Genomic DNA, 16,793 nt, shown 5'->3' with positions numbered 1-16,793 from the left:
ACCTTTTGTGGTAGTAAACTTTTTGTTATTTGCCTACTTCATTTTCTTTCCCTTTTAACTGCTCTGAAATTGTTCTTTGTATATAACTAAACAATAAGCTTGAATGAAAAAATGTGTAGATTGAGTATTAAATTCTTCTAGTAGGCAGTAAGAATATCTAGAATGAATTACTAGTTCATTCTTACATGAAGATGTCCTGTTTTAGTTGCACTGCTATGAAAGGAGTTCAAGTATGCAGGAATGCTTTTTTTTTTTTTTTCCCCAGAGCCAGTGACAACTATTAAACATACAATGGAAATAACTTAGTGAAAAGAAAAAGGTGCCTGTGAAGGCTATTCACAGGTGTCAGTTAATGGAGAAATCGACTGTTTCCTCTTTATAAATTTTACAGTAGTTTTTCTGTATCTCCTTTCAAGAAGAGAGAATAATGTCGAGGTTCTAGAAACCGCCAATATTTATTGGTGGTTCTGGCTACATTCTGTTAAGCGTAAGAGTCAATATTTCTTAAATCTTAAGCTTTAATTCCTTTTTTTAGGACATCCATCATGTTTGAAGTTCTGTCCTGAGTTAACATCAAATGTGAAGGCCTTAAGATGGCAGTGTATTGAATGCAAGACATGCAGTGCATGTAGGATCCAAGGCAAAAATGCAGTAAGTTTACTGTTTGATGTTACTGACTTCTGTTTACCATACCTTTATACATAGCACATGTGTAAATACAAATCACTGTTGTGCAACCTCTAGCAATGCTATATTAAGTCTTTTTTTCCTCTTCCTCTTCCTTCCCCCATCCCCTTCAGGATAACATGCTTTTTTGCGACTCCTGTGATAGAGGGTTCCACATGGAGTGCTGTGACCCACCACTTTCCCGAATGCCAAAAGGTGATAATGAAAATCCTTTCAATGAAAATACTTTCATTCACGGTCTTTTCTCATATTAAATGACCAAAAGTTCTTGAGCATGCTAATTATTTTTACATTGGTGGACAATGTAACTTCAGTCATGTTAAAGCCAATACGTTATTTTTGAGATTTCTGTGCAGAATAGTAAAGATCTGTGGTTGACTTGCCATGAATTGAGTTGTTTACCTATTTTTGGAAGCGAAGTTTTGCAAAGACTGTTGCAAGTGTTTGGAGTGTATACATCAGCACAGAAATCCTTAAAGTAGGTGAAATAGCCTGCTGCTTCACATGACTTGTCAGGGTAACTTGAAGTACCGGTGTCTCCAGGATCTCCAGTCTCTAGATTTCTGATACATAATGCCTCTTGTTTCTACTCCCATGTCTTTATGGCTTTTCTTATTTAACGTTAAATTACTCTGACAAGTTTTCCAACTTTTTTTCCCCTTAAATCTCGTAGCATTATTATATCTAACATTAAAAGGCTGACAAATGCAAGTTGTATATTAAAACAAACATACCTGAATGCGATCTGATATTTCATTTAGCACGCTCTCACCTAGATTGCTTGTAATGAGCGTGCTATTTTTTTCCATCTTAATTTTAAGAAAGATGTGGCTATACTGTAAGGAAGGGCAGACAGACATTATTTCAAGAGTGCTTTTGTGATCTTTTGTTATCTTTCCTACCATTTTTCCCCCTTTCCATGAACACTTTGCTTTCAAAAATTTCAAGGTAGAGATAGAAAAGTATCACTTTTATTTGTCTAGTTTTCTATTTCGTGTCATGTTTAAAAGAAAATATTATAATTACATATGTGGCATATATCTCGGTAGACATCTCCAGTACAGACTAAATAAATTGTGTACAATTAAATCTTTTTTCCTTTATGTAGGGATGTGGATTTGCCAGGTCTGTAGACCAAAGAAGAAAGGGAGAAAGCTCCTTCATGAGAAAGCTGCCCAAATAAGGCGACGATATGCAAAACCTATCGGACGACCGAAAAATAAACTAAAGCAACGAATGTTGTAGGTTTCTCTCAATTTTTTTTTCCAATTTTACTGTAGTTAGTGTTATCTAATTTCAGTTACAGTTTTTTTTTTGTTTGTTCGTTTCAACTTGGGGAAATTAAGTGATGAAGGTACTAGTATAGATTTTTTAGCTCAATGGCTAATGAATACTTAATTATAGTGGTTATTTTTTACAGCATGTCAGAACATGATAAGGGAAAAAACTTTCTGTATATTACTTCTCTAGATTCCATAACTTTTTTAGTAGAATTTACAACCAGAGCAAGTACAATTAAGTCTATCCAATAATACATGACATAACTGCCTTTATATGTAACTTAAAATAATTTATATTCCTACGGAGTTCATCCTAAGTGGATGATAGATAGTAAGTTACATAAATTTAACTTCAGGGGGTTGTTCTGTTAAAAGGCTTGTTCAAATGAGTACAGAAATGACTTTATTGGTTAATATCGGCTCACAAAATCTATTCCAAAAAGCCCACTAAGTAAACACTACAGAAATTCTAATTTCAGTGGGACTCTGGAAAAAATGATTGTTTGAGTTCTGTTGTTAAGCTGCCGCTGGTTCCCAAGGAAAGAGGCTGCAGTTCTTTTTACTTATCAGGAATGTGTTTATCTAAGACAAGAGAATGTTGTAATTCCTGTGGAATCTGTCTTTCCAGGGAACCCTGTAACTGAACTTCTTAAGGCTTAGTTTGGAGAATTTTGAAGTGAAGAATGCTGAGTTGACATTACACTCAGTGTTTAAAAGGAACAGATTCTTTGTTATCTTCAGTAGCATGTTGCCCTCCGTCCTATGTTCCTACCCACATATGCCTGCCTTCTCGTGTTTAAGTATCTGTTGTTCTGCGTGAGCCTAGCAGCTGAAAGACTTTCTAGCTCTGTCTACTATTCATTCTGTCAGGTGGCTGTGACCAACCATTTTTCTCTACAATCTAAACCTGTCTGTTATTCTTCTGAGTTGCATGTTAGCTGCTGTACGACTTTGCAAGATGGTAACAATGCATAAAAGTAGAAAATACATAAATGCTAGCAGTACTGGAGTGCAGCACAGTAGTCAGGTTGATGTACTCAGCAGTGCAGCTTGCTATATACTTATTTCCCTATTATCAGGATCTTATTTTGCCTTTTTGACCCACGTTCAAAAGTTCAAGATACATTGCTCTAGGGAAGTAGTGCAGGACAAGAAAGAAGAATACCACCACATGAAGGTGAAAAATGTAGTAGCCGTGGCTCATGAGAACATGCTTTTAAAGGATGAGTGTGGGGTGGGGGGGGGGATTTTTTTCTTCCTTCTCTTGACTAAATAACTTCTAGGTATCTGAAAGTTGTTGAAAGAAAGTAATGTGCTTTAACACACAACATTGCTGTGTTTCTTTGTGTCTGCATCTCTATCACTAGCAACACCTTTGTTTTTGTCCCTTTGAGAATTCTAAAAGCATTTCCCTGATTTTATGTATCCCACAGTAGGTTTAGCAGGAATGCCTTTCAGATACAGTAATCCTGCTTCCCCTCTTTCCTTTTACATCTGAGAGAAAAGTTGGAAAGGTCATGTGGTTTTATTGTTAAGTTTTGATAATGGAGTTCTGAGCTATGACTTTTAACATAAATGTTATGCTTAATGTTGGATGATGATTATGGATGAAAATATTTTCTTCAGCCTGCAAGCCATGCAAGCATATTAGTTTAGTACTTTGGGAAGGGATTTTTTTTTCTAGTAATAAATATTTGCAGTACTGCAAACACATTTCTATTACTGCAATGTCTGATATACGTGAAGTAGTTTAATTGGAAAAATAATGGTTAGGAGATAAGAGCAGTAAATCTTAAGGAATCGTGATTAAAAGAGATAGGATATGGAAGGCAGCCGTGTCATATATAAAAGTGAGTGGTTGCATAAAATGTGGTAAAATGATCCACTTTTTGTATAATAAGAACTAAAGCTTTCCAGTCCTGGAATAACTTTCTGCCTATTGACTGTCTGTAGAAAACCTTTCTCAGGCATTACTATACAGGATTAACTAAAACCAGGTGTGTGTTAGCCTCTGGCATTGATGCTGATTAGCACATCTGGTAGTGAGAGTAAGTCTTGTTATGGACATAAGCTTGTGGCAGCACAGGATTCAAAGGACTTAGAAGTTTTTTGGTTTTGTTCCTTCTTAGGAGCTACCCAAATTTAAGGATGTGTGAGTGGAAAAGGGGCTGTTTTTTTAAGTGGTGGGCCCTTGGAGTTCAGCACACCAGATGGTAGCCCTAGGCTGTTCGATCTCTAATTAGAAGTAACCTGTTGGAATTAATTACTTCAGCATCTCAATTAAGAAGGCAAAAATCTGTGGAAGAAAACTTTCCTCTGCAAAATAAATGAGCTAACTTCAAAGAGCAGGATGGAAAGCGGAAATGGAAGCATTTGATGCAGCTATATAGCTTTGTTTGAATTTGCCATTTGGTCATACCTTCTGAATACCTACTTCTCTTACTCCAAATATTTTTGAACTTTCAGGTTCTGTATACTTAAAATATACTATTCTACAGCATTCCCTTCAATGGTGTTCCTCCATTCCATTGTTAGCAAGCAGTGCTAAACTTGTACTTCTTTCATAAGTGTTGGCTTTAAGCATGCCCTTGTTCTTCGTAGCATTCACTACTCTTTCTAAATGTCTTCCATGCTAGGCTTGATTAGTTTGTGGCTTTTCTACAAACACAACTTAGTCTTACGGTTTTGCTCTTTTCTCTTTGTGGTAATTATTGTTTTTCTAAACAAATTTGTTGTAATGTTCTCTGTAAATAACCTCAATTTTCTTTTATGTCATAGGCAGTGCTTTTTAATGCTAGTGTTGACTTATGTTATCAAATGAGCTTGGGCAAAAATAGTACTTTGAAAGCTAACTGCATTGCTAACTAATAGACTTTTTCTACAGTTTAAGCTAATGTTCTGATGGAATTAAGTGTTTTAATATGCATTTTACATTGAACACATGCATCTTTGTGTGTACAAAAAATTCAGTTGTGATGAAGCAGTCACTGTGCTTAGCCATGGTGCATTAACACTTCTCTAAAGATGTGTGTTTATTCCATGCGTAAAAAGGAGGTGGGGAGGCTGTATTCTTGGGAGATCTTATTATCTCAGTTGCTTTTATTTGTGTGTACTGTGAACTGCCTTTGAGGGGGGAAAAAAAAGTTGGATATTGCATCACAGTGTGAATTTTTTCCAAAGTGTAAATATCCCTCAACTTCTTACAGATTAAGTACAATTACACAAGTAATATGTATAAAGTGTACTACTATTTGGCAGTAGTTGTTACTTCTTAATGCTGATATTTTTTATTTTTCACATTTTTGCATAGGTCTGTAACCAGTGATGAAGGATCCGTGAATGCATTCACAGGAAGGGGGTCACCTGGTAGGGGTCAAAAGACTAAAGTCTGTACCACACCTTCATCTGGTCATGCTGCATCTGTGAAGGATTCAAGCAGCAGATTGCCTGTTACAGACCCCACTCGGCCTGGTGCCACCACCAAAATCACCACCACCTCCACCTACATATCTGCCTCTACACTTAAAGTTAACAAGAAAACCAAAGGGCTTATTGATGGCCTTACTAAGTTTTTTACCCCATCACCTGATGGTCGCAGATCACGAGGTGAAATAATAGACTTTTCAAAGCACTATCGTCCAAGGAAAAAGGTCTCTCAGAAACAGTCATGCACTTCTCTTGTGTTGGCTACAGGTACCACACAAAAGCTAAAACCTCCACCTTCTTCACTTCTACCCCCAACCCCCATCTCTGATCAGAGCCCCACTTCGCAAAAATCTAGCACTTCCACTTCTTCTAATTCTCCCCAGAGTTCTTCCAGTCAGTCAAGTGCACCCTCCTTTAGTCGTCTTCCTAGTAATAGTCAGCTAAAGGGACTCTTTGATGGACTCTCTCATATCTATGCTACTCAGGAACAGTCTCGAAAAAAGGGATGCCCAAGCTATGCACCACCTAAGAGTATGCGTCGTAAACCAGAATTATCTTCTACTTCAAAATCTAATAGCCATTTTTATAGAAGGAAGGAGGTTAGAAATAGATTTATTCCTCGTGCCTGTCCCTCTGGATGGGGTTTGTCTAGAGGGCTTGCTTTTAAAGCAATTGCTCACCTCAAGAGAACAACTTTACTTAAAAAGCACAGGATTCTAGGCAGATTAAAATATAAAGTGACCCCTCAGATGGGGACCCCCTCAACAGGGAAGGGGAGCTTGGCAGACGGAAGAATTAAACCTGATCAGGATGATGGTAAGCAAAGGTCAAAGCGCCAACCAAACCTGTGTCCCGTCCAAAATCCAAATTCCTATTTTGTCACATAGGTCTTAGCTATTTCTCTTGTTCTTACTTCACTTTCATACAGAAGCGACGAAACTTTGACCTTTTATCTAATGCTGACTAAACCTCCAAAGTATTTTTTCTGACTAATATCACACCACCTTTTTATTATTTTTTGCATCTGTAGTGACATTAGGAGCCTCAAATGCCTTCATAATGTTGCTTATGGCTGTTTAGTACCGCATGAATAGCCACTTTTCATGCTACTTCCTTGTTCTTCGCCTGCCCTTTCTCTGGCAGGAGTGCTGTCATTATGATTGTGTGCTGTCAATGCTTATGATGATGGACATTTCAATTCATTTCCTTCTTCTCCATTGCTTTTTCATGAACAATTCCATCCTGTTATGGTCTTAACAACACTTGATCTGTACTGCTGTGAACTACCTTTTTTTGTAATTACTTTTGTTTAAGGAAAAAAATATACTGATAACATTTGAATGTACACTCAGCTTAGCACTGGTCTCCAACTTTTAAGGGCAACTTTTTCCCTCTTATTTTTATTATTACTTTGTAGAACGTCCTAGAATTTATTAGCTCTAATGACAGAAATTCCTTTTCAAGAGATTCAAAATGAGTTTAATAGAACTAGGCTGTAAAGGCTTAGATAGACAAGAAGAAAGGCAAGCGAGTACCAAAAATAGCTCATGCAACAGCAAGCTATGAAACCAGAAAGGGGAGAAGCATTCATTTCTGTTATTCAGAATCCCAAATTTAGTTCAATAGCTGTAACTGCTACATCCCTATTTAGGGGCATCACTTTGGTAAGGCATGTTTAATTTTCATGTCTGTGAATAAACTTTTTGCTGGTTTTAAATAACAGATACTGAAATCAAACTAAGCATCAAACAAGAAAACACAGATGTATATCTGGTGGGAAGCAAGGACACGGTTACGCAGGAGGATTTGGACGTATTTAAACAGGCTCGGGAACTTTCCCTGGAGGTAAGACTGTTTCATGAAATGCAGTTATATATGTAAATTAAAACCTGATTCATTTTTATATTCATTATTCATCTTAATTTTCAATGAATTCCTTTTTACCTACTATGTCATGCTTGTAAATTGACTTTGGGAGACACTGTGTATAGAGTCAGTGTCCTAGACTGGAGACAGGGCACTGGAATGGGTCAGTTGAGTGACACTTCTGATAGATTTTGAAAGATATCTTTTGGCCTTTTGGATACAGGACTACCACTGATTAAGTTCAGAGATTCGACATAGCTGAAATCCTGGTCCAGACTTAGAAAATGATGGTCAGTAAGCTTTGAGTTTCCCATGAAGAGAAAAGAGTCACAATGAAAAGGGAAGTCTGTCCCAGGAAGTGCTGTTTGGTAGAAGGAAAGTGGCCTTAGCAAGTTTATAACTTCATTTGGACCCACCATTTATCACACTTTGGGTAGCACTGACTTGTAGTAGCAAAAATGCTTAAGCCTAATTGGTCTAAAGCTGTTCATACCAACTGATGGTGGTGTTCTTCTCTCTAAGGTATGTGCTGGGAATTTAAGCTTACTGAGATTGAACTGGTTTTCTTTACTGTGGAATCTGGCCAAGGCTGCTGATTTTATTTATTTATTTGTAAAAGAGTCTCTTAAATGTATTTGGCAGTGAAATGAGCAAGCCTAATAGATTTATATGTTGCAAGAAGCTCTTCACAAGTCAGTTGTGAGGTGATTTTGCCCTTCAAACAGTATGTGTCTTTTGAGAACATGAGTCAGGAGGGAGGTGCATGTAAAGCTTCAACTGCTGCTTTTTATAAAATTGCATCATAAACCATTACATATAGTGACTTCTAATGGAAGTCAATTGTTTTCGGGTTAAAAATAAAAGAACTAGCATTACTGGATGTAGGTCAGTGCAATGAGTTTATCATAGACTGATTCAGAGTGTGTTAGTCAACAAACTTGAACCAAATTTGAAAATTCAGCTTCATGATTAGTTTGTTTCCATTTGCTCCTGGAAATGGTTCCCACTTCTTCCTCATTTCTAGCCTTAACATTCCATTAAAAGATGTGATGTGTTAAGATTTCTAAAATTGCTGGCAACTAGTTTTCCATCTTTATTCTATTTTTGTATTTGGCTGTTGCTTTAGAGTCTCGCTGATCACATTCTGATCAGCTCAATTTCAGTATGTTAGCTGAGATCAGTTTGTTTCAGTATTCCACTGACAGTTGTAAGATCAAGTCCCGTGGCCTCCAGAAGGGTTTTGCTGGTCCATTCTACTTCTTTGTCATGATGACAGTTTAGTTTGAATTAGGATGGTAGAAAAGTCATCTCACTAGGTGCTGCAGGAAAAGAAGATTCAGGCAATTGTGCCTTTTCTGGGCCATTCATTATCTACTGATTTTACTTCATGTTTGGCACACTGAAAAGAATTATCATCTCTTATATCAAGCTGTTGGTAAACTCTCTTCTCTGTCCATCTGGGCTGGAAGAATTTAAGTAATATCTGAATGTTGTCGCACCTTTGCTGGGTGAAATTGATAATAGGTTTCTGTTTACTTTCTCTATAACTAGTATTTTGCTTTTGTTGCACCTGACAGAAAATTGGGTGTAAAAACACTGGTGAAACAAGTGGGCGATACCCTTCAGTGATTGAGTTTGGAAAATATGAGATCCAGACGTGGTACTCTTCACCTTACCCACAGGAATATGCAAGGTACTGAGTTGTCAAGATTGTCATGTATTACTGTTTTTAATAATATGATTTAATTTCTTACTCTTCTGTAATTGTTTGTAATTTATCTGTATAACTTTTAAGAGCAAATATTTTTGTAATTACAAGAGGCTAAGAAGTTGCACTGTCTTTTTCTAGTTCTAATCAAAGGTATGTTAAAAGTACTTATTTTATGTTCTTCCCAGTTCTGCATAGACCTTAGCTTTGCAGCATGTATTGGTATTTCTTTTAAAACAATTTGCAACCAGGTATGTCCAACTTTTGGCCACTTAAAGCAGTTAATTTTGTTTGTTATCTAGAAGTTTTTAACTTCCTTCTTGTTCTGTTATTTTTTATTTATTCATTTTTAAGGCCAAGAAGTCTGTGTTAGATAAATAAGTCAAAGTGTGGCACCAGTGACTGCTTGGCACAGGATGCCTTAGAGTCAGATGAAAGCGTGAACTAGTATGTGTGATTGGTAGATTCCTGTTCATTTTCGCATGTGCTGAAAATACATTTTTTATGAATCCATTGTGGCACGCATGAAAATTTACAGAACTGTATACTCATGAAGTAGTTTACTGCAGCAGGCAACCAAGTTATGTGCTCTGTTTCAAAAAGCCTTTGCATGGCATTGATGTAAGCTGCCTTTTCTCTTTTCCCTCTCATTCCTTGATGTTGCCCTCTGTCCATAATGGGAATACAATTCATAATACAAAAAACATGGCCTAAAAAAAAGTTTAAAGTACATTTCTTTATTCTTATTACTAGTGCTTTTATAGTGTTATTTATTATTTTAACTTTTTGTTTTAGTTCTTTTAATCTCTCAATTTGTATCGTGTTTTGTGTGAGATACCTGCTCCATTAAGTAAATTAATCACAAATAGAGGCATCATAATTGTCAGTCATTAGCATGAGACAAGAAAGGGATAGCATTTGTAGGAGACAGTGTGGTTCTTGGCTGTAAGCACAGTGGGATTACATAATGGAACAAATAGTTCAAACTATTTTTGTGTTGATAAGCTTTCTTAGAATCTTGAAATAGTGTAAACCATGGCTATGATCCCAGGATGTGCTGGTAGCTTGTGAACAGAGACTCTCCTCTATTCTAAAACTTTATAAACTAATTTTTGCAGCAGTCTTCCAGTGCTCTAGTGATTTTAAAACATACATTTGTAGCCATAAAACTCTCCGTAAGTGGTGGTTTCTAGTATGCAGAACACTTATCAGCATTGTCTAACACTGGTGATGTGAGTTAGTTGTTTCTCACCCAAACTGAATCCTCCATGGAGGAATAGTCACCTATAGTGACAGTATATGACAATAGTCATTGTGTCATGGAGATGGGTGAAAGGGAGGCTTTCACAAGTTGCCTGTCACAAGTTGCTGTCCCATCTAAACAGTAGGAGTAGAGTGGGGACAAAAATAATCTTCCCGTATCCAAAGTAAGGAAAATTGAAGGGAGGGACATTGCTTTGTATTCTGCTGTGTCCCTTTTGTGTTTATTGGAAGGAAAAGGGTGAAACTGGAGATATGACTCCAGTCTACCTGATGGAGATTTGATGGAGATCACAACAAAAACTTCTGTGGAACGTGGGAAAGGGGAAGTAACAGGGATTATGGTCAACTGTTTTATAGTACAGATCCAACTCTGTTGAATCGGTTTTACCATGGTTGATCTCTCATCTTTCTTTTCTAATGGCTGATGTAAATATTTAATCATTCCCTGTAATGTGATGTTTTTCTTCTTATTATTTCGTTTGCTTAAACTTATGCAGTATTTACTTTGAGGTGCTTTATATTAAAATGGGGAGGGGCTTGTCACTTTGTGGTAACTTTTCTGTTTATAGGATTTCACTATTTTTTGTAAAATGTCTTTCTAATTTTTATACAGACTACCAAAGCTTTACCTGTGTGAATTCTGTCTTAAATATATGAAAAGTAAAAACATTTTGTTAAGGCATTCAAAGAAGTGTGGCTGGTTTCATCCTCCAGCCAATGAAATCTACAGAAGAAATGACCTGTCAGTGTTTGAGGTAGGTACATCAAAGTCTAGATTTCTGAAGTTAACTGATCAGTGGACGTTACATACTGGTTGTAGAATGATGGTGGTGGAAACTTCAGTGTGCTTGAACACTTCCTTGGAGATTCCTATTACATTGCAAAAACAAGTCCATTTTCCCTGTTCTATTCTATCCTGCCATTTTCAGTCATGACTAATTTTCTTTACTTGTACTTCGTGAATTACTCAACCTTTTAAGACTTTTGTGTAGCACGTATTTTAGATGGAAACTGCAATGGAAGCCCTTAGACTGAATTACCTTTCTGTCTCAGCAGAAGTGCCTTTCACCCTTTCGTTTCTGGCTATTTGAGCATTTTGAATGTAGAGAGAGTACTGAACGTAATGTAGATAGTTCTGTATAAAAACATGCAGTGCTGTTTATTATGTACTGTTCTTGAATTACAAATATTAGTTACTTAAGTGCTTTTGCCTTCCTTCTGGATGTTTGAGAATTAAATATCCTGATTGAATGAGTGAGGTTCAGTCCAACTTCAGCCACAAAAAACTGAACCTTTAATTTAGAAATTACAGAATTGATCTTATGAGGGCATAGTCTTCTATAATCTAAATACAGACTGTCAAGGGTGCTCTGACTTCTTTTGAGAGTTTTTCTAAACAGCTGTATTTGGATGTGTATGTTATGCTAAATTATTTTTAATTGCAGGTATTATAGATTCTACTTTAATTTTATGTTTTCGTAATGTATAAATGTCTGCCATGCTAGGTAATTGCCACTGTCTAATCAAACAATGGTAAATGCAGTTTTGGAGTTCTTAAATTAAAAAAAAAAAAATCTTAATATTTGTGTAATTAACTTGTTTGGTTTTGTACTATTAAAGAAAATAGCTACCTGCATCAGGATTGTTTCCTTCCTGAGTTGAGTAGTTGTTCTGAGGACTGTAGATGTGCCAGCAAAAAGCTTAAGTTATAACAGACTTAATTCTTTTCCTATTAAAAACCAGACTTGTTCTGTCAGCCCAAAATAATTAGCTTTTTCCCTGTTAGCAGCTGTTAAGACCTGTGCAGCATACAACCATAGGCCAATTCTGCTTTTCAGTTTATTTTAATTAATAATCTACTGGTAAGCCGTGAATAAAAACTTGTTTAAAACATAAAGTAAAATACATCTCTCAGTGGGGAGGAAACCACACATCCAAAAAACACATGGAAAACAAGGTGCATGCGAAAGAAATGTTCAGACTTTCTAATGTTCTTATCCCCTTTCTCAGTTTCAGGTATTTCAATAAACACGTATGAAATAGTCTTTCTTATTTTGAAGGTTAGCATAAATTATTATTCTGATAAGTGTAGGAACTTACTCCAAAACTGATGTCCTTTCTCAAAGATACTTTCAGGAACTCTGCGCACCCATTTTGTGTTTGACAGAATGAAGGGTTTGTGCTTCCCTTTGTGCTCTATGTTTTCTAGAGAGAGATAAATGAGTTTGGCATTTAAGGCTTACGTACCTCTGCTAAGAGCATGACTTTGCCAGACTTGAGAGGAGGCTTTGACGTAGTTTACTCTACGTTGTAGCCAAGAAACTTTGACAGATGCTTCCTTTTGAAGTTTTAGTTTTGTTTTTCTTCCTATTTGCATTTAAAGCTGATGAACAAGCTGTAGTTGCCTGGAATTTAGGGAGTATTTCTATTTTTTTGTACAAATGTTCTTGCTGAGAAAGATAGCTTATATAATTGTGTTTTCAAACTTGTGGCTTACCCACTGATGATTTTTGCTTGATGATCTGCTTTACGTTACACACTTGCTACAAAGAGTGAAAAGAAGGGGGAAGGAAAGAGAAAGAAAACCTTTGGACAATGGAGTGAGTTATATGAGAGCTTAATCTAGTGGATAATGTTCTCAAGTGCTATATGCAAGTATATTCTAATGCCTTCATTAGTTGTAGTTGTGTATTAAGTATGTTGGCATTTTTTTTCTTTTTAAATCGAATAGCACAGGTATGTTACAAAAGTCACTTTGAAATATATACAAAAGATTGAGATTTACTCATTGATAACTAGGTTTCTTACTAGGAAAAGAATAAAATGTGGTTTCTTTTTAGTACTGTGTGCATACTATTTGGCTGTCTCTGTGAATGAAGTATAGTGACTTTATCAAAGAACATCAGTACAAGCAAACATTTTCATTAACAGTATTTCAAAAAGGCTGTTGCCTTTGAACCTTTCTTTTCAGGGAGTAACTAATTGATCTAGGAAATCTGTATGTATGTCTGGCTTTTCTATAGCTGTCTGCATCACAGCTTGACTCTTTACACTCATAACATACCTAGACTAATTGTAGTACTTAGTCTCAAAATTTACTTCTCATGCTCAGTAGGGTTTTAGTCTAGCATAGACTTTTTGCCTTGTTTAATTTATCCAAAACATGGCTATGATTGATAACAAATTGGCAACCCGTTCATTGGCCTAATGCCTTAGTGATTCAACATAATGCACTTCATTGTTTTTTATTTTTGTGTGCGTGTTGGATACCACAGCCTTTTAGCAAATCACAGTTCAATGTAGTTTTCAGTAATACACTTCTGTTGTCTGCCAGTCTTGTTTACTCAGTTTCTGGAAGTAAGTTAAAGAGATAAATCTGACATAAAAAGTGAAGTAATTTTGTTTAATGAAGCCAGATCCTGAGATGATACTTATACATGTAAAGTAATCAGGACTAGCTGGAAAATTCTTATTTAACAAGAAGCAGAGACATCTCTCCTGAACCTTAATTTTTTTCTTCTGTAACGGTAATCTTTTTCATGTTTCTGCCTAGCACATGAGTGATTCAAGAAGCTATTTTGTCGTAATGTGTTGATGGCTTTGGAAGTAACTGCATCTGTCTTGCTTTCTAGGTTGATGGAAACGTGAGCAAAATTTATTGTCAGAATCTTTGTTTGTTAGCTAAGCTCTTTCTGGACCACAAAACCTTGTATTATGATGTTGAACCATTCCTCTTCTATGTTCTTACAAAAAATGATGAGAAAGGATGCCATTTAGTTGGATATTTCTCTAAGGTAAAATAAAAATTTGTATTTTATAACATTTCTAATTTCTCATTATCCCTAATATTGTGTCAACAGCAAAGAAGAAATTGATTCAGAAACTTAAAATCCTCTGTAAATCTGAAGTGGAATGTAATTGGTCTCAAATGTACTAGTACTGTCTTTTCTCAAAGACTGACGCAAACTGAGAAACTGTATGTACATTCAGCTACGTACATTTATTTTTTTCAGAATGTGTTGTGGTTTGTAGTTGTGCAGCTGGAAGTTAAATCTTTTTCTTCCCCTATCAGATTTGCCATTGTCTGCTAAGTCTAACTTCAGAAAGTGCTGAATGTTTGGAATTATGTTGGTTTCCATGTGTTTTCATGGCTTTGCTGCTAGCAGTTCAGCTTGTTGGCCATGAATGGCCAGCTGTTTTCATCTTTGTTTCTCTCTTGTGTAGAGTCCAATTTAGTACAGTTACTTAGCACACAGAACATAAGAACAGAAGGTCTAACTTGATTGTGGATGTCTTTCTTAGAGTAGGTGTCTTTTCTTGTGACTCCACTATGAATTTTAAAGCAATATTTGCTGTTATAGACAAAAATAGTGCTCCTGTGGACTGTCTTGACAAATGGTAACAAAAATAGTGGTGAAAGATAATTAGACATGCTTGCAACAAGAAAAGCATCTAATTGTCAGTTTTGTCTGTAAGAAATTTGATTACTTGGTATTAGTTAGAAAATCTGTACTTCTTGTCTCTAGTATCACCACCTCCCTCAGTGTATTATTTCCTTTAAGAATAGATTTGAATATTTTTTTTTAAGAAGTCTAAAATTTGTGTCAGAGTACCTGCATACTGCATGGTGATCTGTTGGGATGTTTTGCTGTCTTTCAAAATGCAGGCCTTGCTGATTGAAGTAACAATTTATAGGCAGAGTTTGCACTCTCTTATGTCAGCTGTACATTCTTGTAGTGTCCAAACTGGTCAACTCTGATACTGGCAAAAATTTCCCAGTAGGCTTAGATACTGTATGTTTCTAGATGAATCTCTCCTGATATTTCTTCTGACATTCAGCAAGAATGCATTTTGTTCTCCTGCTCTACCCTTGTCTATTCATTGGTGTTGGTGACTGCAAATGGTTTTGCTACCATAATTCAAGACAAAACTTACTATCTTGAAATCTTCTTCAGTACTGAAATTATTTGCATGTGCCCCCTCTTTCTTAAAGTGTGTGTTTGTGTGTGTGTTCCTGCTGGGAAAAGCGATGCTGCTTTTCTTCCCTGAGTTCAAATGTATTGGCAGGATGTGTACTTTATACTATCGACAGTCTTAAGAGCTTAGGATCCTGAACAGAGTTTGTAAGTTTGTCCAGAGAAAATAATATTTTCAGATTCATTTTACTATAGAAAATAAAAAAGCTTCTGAAATAAAGCATTTGTATCTAATTTCATACCTGAAGAAATGTTTGGAAACCAACATGCTGGATTGTGGTCCTGTCAGAGTGATCACTAATCTGGTGTCATCTTATGTGTGGGGGCTGAAATTATAGGTGGTATCTTGAGCTACCTGTGTGCTTGCACTAACTTCTTGTATCTCATTGTCTTTAGTTGATATGGTCTTCCTCAAAGCTACTAAGTGCTTATTTCTTGTTTTCTCTGTAATCTCTTGAAGGCGACAAGGATTTAAGACTCTTCCTTTTCATCAGTAAAGTCTAAAGAACGTAAAACCTGAAAACTATATTGTTAGAACAGCTTCCTGGTTATAATTCTTCCTTCCATTTGGTTTAGCAGTTAGTGTAATACTTGCCTGCATTGTCTTAATGTCACATGACTTCATTTTGTCTGAAAGAGCTTTGAATTTTGAGCATTCTGCCTTCATTTGGGTTCAGGTGAGAAGATTTTAGCTCTGAAAAAGTTAGTACAGCTTGGTTCTGTGGATGATAGGGCATTCTCCTTTCCACTTTTCACTCAAAGACAACAAGAAGATGGAAACCAGCAAGCAGTTAGTGTAGTCATTGCAGGAAATATAACTTCACCTTGCATATGGATATTGTTTTCCCCTTTTATATCCTTGAGAGAGAGGTCAGCGAAGCATGAAAATATTTTCCTCTTCCCCATCCTCCTCCTTTACAGTGCTTAACCTTCATTATGCTGTTTAGACAATGTATCTAATTTTCAAGGTGCTGAGTAGCTAACTAGTAAAAATAAATATTTTGAAGGGTATGTTTGACTGATACTTCCTTCTTATAATTAAATATTAACACTGAAATTCTCGACTTTGGTACTGACCTCAAGCATCTGTTCACCTCATTGGTATATTTTGAAAGGACAGTGGCAGGTGCAGGCAATTGCCCACTTCAGCAGTGCTTTGACATACTTGATCTGTTTCTCCTTCCCTCAGGAAAAGCTTTGCCAGCAGAAGTACAATGTCTCCTGCATAATGATCATGCCCCAATACCAAAGGCAAGGATTTGGAAGGTTTCTCATTGATTTCAGTAAGTGAAGTGTTTTATTTACATTTGTGATCCAGGGAGCTGTTGATTGTTATAAGAAGCTGTAATATGTAAAACTTTATTTAACTTGCTTTGTTGTTTTTATCAACAGATAATGTGATTTGTGTTTATATTTGCATAGGATAGGAAAGCTCCCTGAAGTGAAAAACTTAGTGCTGCTCTGTTATTGTACTCCAGGAGATTGAGAATGGATCTCTCAGCAGTAATATTAGCTCACAAAGCTATTACCCTGAATGAATTGTCTAAATTACTTTCCATTTTGCCTTGCTCATTAGTAGAAGAAGAG

The 16,793-nt window shown here is 36.2% G+C and overlaps 1 protein-coding gene across 8 annotated transcripts in view; it reads left to right on the top strand.

Moving 5' to 3' along the window:
* KAT6B (lysine acetyltransferase 6B) overlaps positions 1 to 16,793 on the top strand; it is a 95,438-nt gene that overhangs the window by 55,302 nt on the left and 23,343 nt on the right. For 5 of the 8 annotated variants that reach the window (XM_004942070.5, XM_015288301.4, XM_421609.8 and 2 more), the window contains exons 4-12: positions 536 to 651; positions 801 to 882; positions 1,796 to 1,928; positions 5,278 to 6,209; positions 7,117 to 7,238; positions 8,837 to 8,952; positions 10,844 to 10,985; positions 13,863 to 14,024; positions 16,396 to 16,489. In XM_004942070.5, coding sequence (XP_004942127.4) covers positions 536 to 651; positions 801 to 882; positions 1,796 to 1,928; positions 5,278 to 6,209; positions 7,117 to 7,238; positions 8,837 to 8,952; positions 10,844 to 10,985; positions 13,863 to 14,024; positions 16,396 to 16,489 — 1,899 coding nt within the window. Of the gene's footprint in view, positions 1 to 535; positions 652 to 800; positions 883 to 1,795; positions 1,929 to 5,277; positions 6,210 to 7,116; positions 7,239 to 8,836; positions 8,953 to 10,843; positions 10,986 to 13,862; positions 14,025 to 16,395; positions 16,490 to 16,793 lie in introns of those variants that run through there. The other 3 variants (XM_040702703.2, XM_040702702.2, XM_040702704.2) reach the window with 3 other exon arrangements.

This window comes from Gallus gallus, chromosome 6, assembly GCF_016699485.2.
Source record: "Gallus gallus isolate bGalGal1 chromosome 6, bGalGal1.mat.broiler.GRCg7b, whole genome shotgun sequence".
NCBI classification, from domain to species: Eukaryota; Metazoa; Chordata; class Aves; order Galliformes; family Phasianidae; genus Gallus; species Gallus gallus.
The sequence above is the reverse complement of the archived record's forward strand: the minus strand, read 5'-3'. Positions and strand labels throughout refer to the sequence as shown.